Here is a 9,751-nt window from a genome sequence, read left to right as displayed (position 1 = left end):
GTTACTGCTATAAAGCTGGCTACAGAAAGCAAATTACTATGACTTGATGTTACTGCATCTTGACTGATATGTAAGCTTCCAAAGGCACACAATGCACTGCCTTTATTTACCAATTTTTTTTCTGGCAATTTCAACCATTTTCCATCAATTAAAAAAGTGCACCATGTCCCAAACCCTTGAAAAACTATAATATTTGAACCTGTTTTAGTTTTTATATTGCACTGGATTTAGAAACTGGTGTTCTTCACTTGTGAGAGAAAAATTATAAATTTAATTTGAAAATATTAGAACAAAATTATAGATTGTAATTTCCTCAATAGTTTTTGAAAAGATATGCCTTGGTGATTATAAATAATTGTTCCAATTTCCTGGATTTTTTTTATGAAAATGTCATATGCTGATTGTATGCTTTTACTAGTAAATTCTCACAACTTAGGCTTCGTTCACATGCAATGTCTATTTTCTAAATTCTTTTTTCTATTCGCGCTATCTTATGATCACGGTCTGTAACTTATAGTAACTGGCTCGCGCTGCCAGTAATTACGCGGCGGGATATTCAGGGCACAGACGGTGATCACAACACATGCCGCGAATAGAAAATAGAATTTAGAAAATAGACATTGCATGTGAACGAAGCCTAGGATTTTAATTCTATTTTTCAAAAGTATAGTCTAAATGCAATGGGACAGATGATGCTTTATTATTCTTCTTACTGTCATATTACCACAGTCATAACATAAATACCCAAGTTTAATCACTTTCATAAAATTCACTATTAGTAGTGATTCACAATGTTTTTAATAACAAAAATGAAAAAAAAAAAATTCAGGCTTCAGATCCACAGAATACTGTCATTGTTTCAACTTAGTTACTAGGCACAATGGTAAAGGGACTTATATATGTGACCCTCTGAGTTAAGGCAACGAAAAAAAAGTGATTTTTTTCTCAATGTGACCTAATATAGGTGGCGCTAAAACTATAAAGGGCGTTATTGGCAAAATACAGGCAATCTTGAACCGATCAGATTCTTAAACTGCATACCTCACAATGAGAAGTTTCCCAAACACAAACCACGGAAATCTGAGCAGAAAGATACATATGATAAATACATATATTCAGAAAACTGGGAAATCCATCTGCGTACATTTTTCTTTGACCAACCATGTAGTTAGAGCGGTGAGCATTGTTGATTTACAGGCTCTACGCTTCAATATCAAGTATCAGTCTTCTCAAACTACAAAGCAATACTTAAAGAGTAATTATCGCAACTCAAAAAGTTGAAGACTCATTTATTTAGAGAATCTCTCATTGCATTATGTCAATCACATGATATATGACATTTGGTCACACCCATAAGGCTAACTTACAGTATGGCTAAAACTTACAAAATGATATGGAAAAGGTTTCACCCTAAAGATAAGTGCGTTCACAGAACAAAACCTAGCTGGCTAATTTTACCTACAAGCAAATGTTGGCACAACAATAATATTCTTGTAAAATGCGTATAAAAAGAAATAAAAATGACTAAATGCTTTTGATATTATAAAAAGAAATAAAAATAAAGCATTCGATATTTGCACACAGCCGTTCCTGGCCATATTCAGATCTGGTTTCTTAACCTTAAAGGCATAAGGGGCAATAGATTTGTATAATTTTTTTTTTTTTTTTTTTTTTTTTTTTTTGTTTGTTTGATTAAATTTAAAAACCATCACATAATTTATAAATAGCATGTGACTGGCTGAACTGCATTCGTTGAATGAAGAAAAAAATGGGATGCAATCAGGCTTACAATGGCACAATATTACCATTAAAAAATTAGCCAGAAAGCCCTATATCTGGACATAAGTCAATCAACAAACTAGATCCTAATCAATCTCAAAAGAAAATTTAGCACCAATAATTTGCCCAGTATGCCTTTAAAAAAACTTGAGTCAACACTTTTTCTTTCCCCACAAAAGTCAACACCATATGTATATAGATATAGATATAGATAGATAAAAGAAACTCTTCCTGCACGATAACATGGTCAAGGTCGTGAAGCTTCCTCTTCCCTTCTTCAACAAGTTTCTTTCAAATTTACACCATTGTCGGAGCCATGTCCCAAGTTCATTTCACATCCTTCCCACTTCTGGGTGAATATTTTTTAATCAAAATTTTCAAATCTGTATGATCTCTTTTAAGTAACTCAGGCATGTTAACTTGACCTAAAAATAATCCTGAAAAAAATAAACAAGAAGAAACGTAATTTGGTATCCCAGTATCTATGGTCTATCAATATAAATCTGCATGGGGTTCAAAACAAATGGCTGTTTACAAAACAAATTCTTACACTCAGTAAGGATGCTAGGGAGAAAAGGCACATGCTGCTTTCTTAACTTCTGAGGTTCCCCCACCCCTCAATCACTGATGCCTGTAAGTCTCCACCCCTTACCAGCCTCCACCCTCTACCAGTACCCACCCCCTTCCAGAGTCCCCACCCCATACTGGTCTCCACCCCCTACCAGACCCTAACCCCTGCCAATCGCTACCCCCTGCCAGGCCCCACCACCTGCCAATCCCCAACCCCTGCCAGGCCCTACCCCTTATCGGTCCCCACCCCCTGCCAGGTCCCACCCCCTGCCAGGTCTAAGCAAAATACTGAATCCACTCAATAAAAATTCCTCATAAACTTAAAATAATTTTGCAAACAAATACATATCTTGCTCATTCTAGTATGTTAATAATTAATATCATTATTATTCCTATTATCATCATTATTTTCTGGCATTGTGCTTTTTCCTTACCTATTTAATAACCCACACTTTTCAGATAGTCTTTCATTCTACAACAGGCTACATTTGCTTTCTCGGCAGTTTCCCCCTCTTTAGTTTCACCAATAACAAGACCTGAAAGATGACAAAGACAGAATTTATGTGAAGGCAACCACTAGAAAGACAAAAAACTGTTGGAGAAGAAATTTTACGTGGATGTTTACAGGAAAGACTAAACAAAGTAGGGTCTTCTGGAAGACAGTCAAAATTTTTCAAGTTTACATTGACAGGCATTTTTTTTTTTTTTTTTTTTTTTTTTTTTTTTTTTTTTTTTTGAAAAACGGTCAAAAATGGAGGATGGATAATTTGGAAGACTGTAAGACAATTACCAGTCTTCCTGATCCGCCCCTGAAGCCTCATTGGAAAACGTTTAATCTGTTTAGAAATAACATACTTCTTTCAAAATTCTTACACATGAGATGACAAAAATCCTATTTCAATGTACTATACTTACATTGTTGAGCTTTCTGTATACTGATGAAGATGCCCCCCTTTTTCCCCATTAAAAACTCCCCATCTCCCCGTAGGAAGACATATTTCACACCATTTGCATGGAGGCCATTTGCAAAAAGTGAATCAAAATTCCCACTAGATAATGAATATGAGATGGTCGCTAATTCATCTGGTGAAATCTAAAAAGAAAAATAAGAAAAAAGGTCCTTCTGTGAACAAGAATTATTGATAAACATATTGTGAAATTGTAAAGAAACAACAGAGAGGGAGCGCAGCTTGGGACACATTTAGCCTAGGTTCCATATTACATGCCTTCCAACATTTATTTGATGCTATTTTGTGACATCAATTACAAGTAAAATTATTTGAAATCAAAAAGGCTTTTAAATATGGTACGATGTAGAAAATAAAAAGTGAACAAAAATTAAGAGGGGTGCAATGATAACATTAAGAAGAATCTGTATTTTTGTCTCAGTTTTCTTCTTAAGACTTACAAGTATGTACTGTACAGAACTGAATTAATTATTATTATTATTATTATTATTATTATTATTATTATTATGGAGAAAGGGGTATATGTAGCAAAATAAAGGAGGACAGCTGTGCCCACTGTGCCACAGACCCACCAACAAATAATAATAATAATAACAATAATAATAATAATAATAATAACAACAACAACAACAACAACAACAATAATAATAATAATAACCACAGTACTATAACAACAACAACAACAACAACAACAATAATAATAATAATAACAACCACAGTACTATATGGCCACCTGAAGAAGTTACTACATACCACACAGAAAGCACTGAGTAATAATATCAACTTTCACCTGTACAAGGAAGTACTGGTCTCAAACATCAGACATACCTTTGTCATTAAACAGGGGAAACATTTCATTTCACTGGGCTACTACTGATATATCTAGGTTAAAGAAGGTTCTGACATTTTCAGATTTTAATTGGTTAATTAATTTGATTTCATTGATTAAAATTGGTTTAAAGGTTATATAAGACCAATTTTCTAATTTTTTGTGAAAAATGAAGGACCCAGACCATTAATGAATCTCACAAGCCAGAAGAACCATGTACTAGTATCCTCTAATGAGATAATGATTACAATGTCTATTAATTGGAACTACCTGTAGCAATATGCATGTTGGTACACAAATAACACCTTTTGACAAAGACAAGGACCACATGATCTGGAGGCATTTTTACTCTTAGCCACCATGTTAAATACAGATAAAAGCCACTGAGATGGATGGCCAAGGGCTAATTTCAAAACATATTTAGGCCAAAATTTAATTGGTTCATTTACAAGGCTTAATTTTTTGTGTACAATACTGTACAGAGCTGAAATTGTGATACAATGAAAAAATCCTACAAACAAACACTAAAATATGTTTTACTAATAGAACACCTTTCCCTGCAAAAAATATGCTAAACATTTCAAGGGGGCATATCCCTATCCTGTAGTTTACGCTTGATGTCACAGGGGACATTCAGAACCAGTCTACGCGAGGACTAACTAGTCCACAGATCAAATATGGCACCACCCACTTAAAAGCATGCCAAGATTCAATTGCTCTCCCACTGCTGGGATGGCGGAAATCCATTGTCAAGTCCCCACCATATTTGATCTGTGGACTAGTTAGTCTGGGGATCAACCGGTTGTGAATCCATCCAACTGACCCATGCAGCTGGCAGGGTTCAAGATATAACATGCAATCCCATGCCTTTTGAGAATTACTTAATTGGAATTTCTCCAAAGTTTTTTTGGTATAGACTAATGTAATTAGGGCCCATGTAAAGAAAACTACAGAAATTTATCATCGTTTTGTTATAAAATATGAGACCTCATATAAATTCAAAATGACTGTCATTTAAAAAGTTTTGATTATTGGTTAAAAATCCAAGTGGTAACTAGAGTTCGCTGATCACCTCGTCGTCTGCTACAGTCTGGCCAATTTGACCGGATGTAGGTGACGCTAATGAGCCTTACTGGTAAAAACTTGATATCTAATAGCATAGATCTACATGAACGTGCTGTTAATTTTTAAGTACATTGGAAGAAGAGAGGAGCGAGTGACAGTAGAATCATAATGCATGCACTAAGTTTAGACAAAAACAGATTCAAAAAGGCCATGGGTTAGATTCCAGTTTGACAAGAAACAATATTCCCTCAGAAATAATAACAGAAAAGTCCATATTTGGTCAAAACCAGACGCAAAGCCGGCAGAAGCATGCAGTGAAACCTACGTTGAAGTTGGGCGTCTTCGTATAAATAGATCCGTTTAAACCTATGATTGCTGCGTTGGCAAAGCATCCTGAACTTAGTATGTTGTCGAGATAGCTGTCCCACGACATAATTACGGTTGGTTCTGATCAGTCCTTGGTCAATAAAAAATGGAAGTCTATAAATGGCTAAAATTCCGAGCCCTGATTTCACTTGCCGGGTGCAGCTCGAGAAATAGCGTGATCTTGAACGAGAAGTAGGTAGAAGCTTGGCTTGCAACCGAGTACAGCAACTGAGAGACTGTGTCTGCCAGATGGCTCCTCCTAGACTCGGCTGCGCGTGTACATGTCTAGGGGCTTTAATTTCTTGGTAGGCGCTTTATCAATGAACGCGCTAAGAGCAGACTACGTGCACTTCTAGCGAGCCAGTTACACCCTCCATCTCAATTAAGTAGGCCTACCCGACTTCTTCCTTCAACCCCCCCCCCTCAAAAAATAAATTGAATAAATGAATAAATTTTTTTTTAAGAATAAAATTTAAAAAGGAAATTTAAAAAAAATAACAAGCAAAATGAGAAATGAGTCAAAACTAAAAAAAATCTTCCCGTCTAGCTCTGTTTTCCACGTATTACAGTAAAATTGCCCTATTATTATTTTTCTTTTCAGAAAAAAATATCATTCTTTGTGTCCCGCCCCCCCCCCCCCCCCCCTTAAGCCAGACCTGGATCAGTCAGTGAAAAAAAAAGAAGAAGAAAACTTTTAAAAGGGAGTGTCAACGTGCTTTTCTTCTAAGCATTAAATTCTTCAGATGCGTTATATCGTTTGAGGTTGCAATTGTTTATCCAATATTCCCAAGAGCGCACACGAGCTGCTAATGTGTATGGGTTTAGTGGATCTTTCAGTGTGTCGGGCGAAACGCAGGCCCCTTAAAAATTGCCCTTTCTGAATGCATAAATGCAAACAGGCCTAATATGTGGGCGCTTCATAAAAAGTCCGATGCTTTTGGACCTAACTATTAGGCCTACACTAATATTTGACGCCTGACCAAACGATTTATTATTGATCATAGTTTGTTTTACTAGCAAATAGCCTACAAATAACTGACAACTAGCTAAATAATGGACTTGACGGATCTGAGAGCGCTTTCAGGAATTTTCTAGGATTTTGCCAGGGGAAACAAAAATTGAGCCTATTTTCAAGTCTAGCGAAAAAGAGACAAAAAGAAAAATGATGAGCGAGGACAATTTACCGGTATTCTGTGATGTGTAAGCTATAGGGATATGAAATTGCTCAGTATTCTGATATTTGTCTCGTTTTGCTTGTAAAAAGAATGTGAAGAGAGAGAAAAGAGAAGAGAGGGCACCTCCCTCTCTAAAGAAATTCCTTTCGAAGGCAGAGATCTCATGATTAGAGATTGAAGTGAATTTCTTTCGTAAACGTAATTATTGTACTTACATGGGCCTAATGCAAAATGTTTACTTTGGGCATCAAAGGCAAATGTAAAAAGAATTACATCTCCCTCCTTATGTATTTATTTTCCCTCCTCCCCCCCCCCCCCCCACACACACACACATATTACATATTTCTTCCAAGCATTTGATCTCTCCGCCTTTTTCGATCCACTCATATTGAATACTACCTGAACGATGAGCTCTTGGTGAAAGCTCAACGACCGCTTCCTCTTTTTAAAAATAAATAAATAAATAAATAAATAAAATTAGAAAAGCAAGGATAGAGCAAGACGGTAGGGAAACACTGAACAGGCAAATAGAGATGTGCTTTACTGTCTGATTTGCAATGCCGTAACAACTACCACAACGCAGCTTTGATCTCGGTGCGTTTTCCACACAATAATAATAATAATAATAATAATAATAATAATAATAATAATAATAATAATATGGCAAGCAGTAATAAGACAAATATCTTTCTCGTCATTTGAAAAAAAAAATGCCTGCCGTATTTTATATATGCGACATATATAGTATTAATGAACAGCCTAGAACGATAACCAGGCCTACCCAACTACCAGACTCGGCACCTAAGGATCCTGAATTAACCGGTATATCGGACCACGCTACCCGTTTTCAAGGTGTGTGTCAGATCGCATTTCGGAGTATCATACCCCAGAACGAATTTTGTAGCACGACTGCGGGCTCATCCACGCTCGGCTGAACAACCTTAAACTGTACTCTTACTTTAGAGTACTCTATTTTATTGTCTCTATGGGGATATATGGGGACTTTACGACATTCGGTTTGAATGTTTTAACCACTTTTGATAGGGCTTTTTTGCATTGTATTAGATTAATGTGGCAGTCTAAGGTTCATCTAGGTGGTTTTCAAAATTATGCACCCGGTTTTAAAATCATATAGCGATTTTACGACAATCGTTTACTATCCAATCAAGGTGACAGCCGAGCATGCCAGGGCTCATCCTGTCGGTGTTCTGGCTGATACTCCGAAATGCGATCTGACACACACCTTGAAAACGGGTAGTGTGGTCCGATATACCGGTTAATTCAGGATCTTTAGGTGCCGAGTCTGGTAGTTGGGTAGGCCTGATAACGCTATTTCAGCGTTTATTTTTATCGCGAAAAGCTAAGCGTGTTTGACGGAAGCCTCATCACGTGAGACTAGGACGGAGTTCATGCAGTGATGCGTCGCCCAAGCATGACGGCGCGTGCCTCTGCCTTATCGAGTGAGGCCAGGCCATATTTAATGTGGTTATCATAGGGCAGGAGAGATTCGATATTATACCGGTATACAGGGTATAGGCATTGCATAGCGTAGACATAATACAAGATGATTCCTGGTGGTCAGAAAGACGGGAAGAACCCCGAAGAGGGAGTAAAACTTTTTTGGAAATCAAAGACTGTTTTGTTTATTTCCCGGAACCGATTATATATCCCTCTATATAGTTCCAAATAAAATATTTTATCTACCTTTATAAATTAGGGGTAATTTAACCGTTTTAGTTCCAGTCTATCAAAGACAGAGGTGAGGGGACATTGTAAAGGTTTTCACAGTTAATATCAACAGTCTACTCAGCCACTTGCTCTGTCATAGCAAAGGCTTAGGGCGCATTCCCAAAGTGACTATCGTTTTGCGTAGACCGATCCAACTCCGAGTGGACTCTCGCCAGCTAGTGGATGAATAACTTGTGTGTGCACTCGGCTTTTGGAAGCTTTTTGAATTTTCACTTCATTTTGAGTGCGACCGAACGCACACGAAGGGTTAGGCCTACCTTCGAGGGGAATCAGTTCAAACTAACGCTCTTAATTTCTTTTTCGGTACTTCTCGAATGTCAGTTTTACTTTTTTGCTATGGTTTGAAAAACGCACCCCGAATGAATTTTTTAATCCCACGTAGTTCGTGAATTGTTTTAATGTTATGTCATTTCTCGTCATAATGAGTCGTAGAGACCCTGAATATCACTGTAAACTCAACTCGGGGCGTGCTCTGACAACTGATAATAGAAGTCAATTTCTGCTGGTAATCTGGTTAACTCAGGATATTTGCCAATCGTAAATTCGATTATTTTACTACCAGTTAATATTTATACGTCATTATTTACTTGCTTTGATCCAACTGCTCCTCCTGGAGCAAAGGTCACCTACAACCCCCAACCCCCTCCCCCCCCCCCCAACCCACCCCTGCTCTCGACTCTCCCCTTTCCTGCAATTCGCCATTATTTTCTCGGTTTCTTTTGTCGCTGTGGGGACAAACTACGGTTATGTTCGTGCACGGACACATCAGAACTGATAGGTTCAAAATTCGTGTCGCAGGGTTCATTCCCATTGAAACTACCGTTCTAAGTAGATCGGCCAAACTCCGTGGGGACTCTTGCTGAATGCAATAAGATTAACAGATTACAACTGCACAAGCCCCTATCCTAGTTTTGAATAGTTACAGAAAAGCTGGTGGTTATGTAAATACAAGGATGATAAAGTGAAGAGGTGTGTTTATATGTTAAACACACTGCATTCGACGCGAGTAGGGTCGATCTACGTAAAACCACGTTCACTGGGAATGAGCCCTGCAGGGTGGCAGTAGAGGGGGCGGGCAACTATGAAATGATTGATTGGAATAGTTCGTCAAATGTTAACAGTGGACGAAGTCAATTTTACTTGAATATAGCCTTTATGGTACTCGGATGAAAAATTTGTTTTTCTCTCGTTTCGCTCTTTGCTTTATTTTCTTTATTAATTTATCATTATCAATTTATTTTAAGGATCAT

The 9,751-nt window shown here is 37.3% G+C and overlaps 1 protein-coding gene across 1 annotated transcript; it reads right to left on the bottom strand.

Annotated features, from left to right (window-relative positions):
* Positions 1-1,272: 1,272 nt before the first annotated feature.
* LOC147759420 (profilin-3-like) lies at positions 1,273-5,780 on the bottom strand. Its single transcript, XM_086996601.1, has 4 exons — positions 5,537-5,780; positions 3,265-3,442; positions 2,784-2,885; positions 1,273-2,216 (listed from the first exon to the last, which is right to left on the bottom strand). Exons 1-3 carry the CDS (start codon positions 5,642-5,644, stop codon positions 2,788-2,790), a joined length of 384 nt encoding a protein of 127 aa, XP_086852727.1. The 5' UTR covers positions 5,645-5,780; the 3' UTR covers positions 1,273-2,216; positions 2,784-2,787.
* Positions 5,781-9,751: the final 3,971 nt, after the last annotated feature.

The sequence above is a fragment of the Lingula anatina genome, chromosome 10 (genome assembly GCF_051362555.1).
Source record: "Lingula anatina isolate TDL-2025a chromosome 10, LinAna3.0, whole genome shotgun sequence".
NCBI classification, from domain to species: domain Eukaryota; kingdom Metazoa; phylum Brachiopoda; class Lingulata; order Lingulida; family Lingulidae; genus Lingula; species Lingula anatina.
The sequence above is the reverse complement of the archived record's forward strand: the minus strand, read 5'-3'. Positions and strand labels throughout refer to the sequence as shown.

Excerpts from the sequence above, each read along its gene's own strand:
- LOC147759420 (XM_086996601.1), bottom strand. The coding sequence starts at position 5,644 with ATGTCGTGGGACAGCTATCTCGACAACATACTAAGTTCAGGATGCTTT. Across the intron at positions 3,443-5,536 it reads CGAAGACGCCCAACTTCAAC|ATTTCACCAGATGAATTAGC; the intron begins GTAGGTTTCACT and ends TTTTCTTTTTAG. Across the intron at positions 2,886-3,264 it reads TATACAGAAAGCTCAACAAT|GTCTTGTTATTGGTGAAACT; the intron begins GTAAGTATAGTA and ends GTCATCTTTCAG.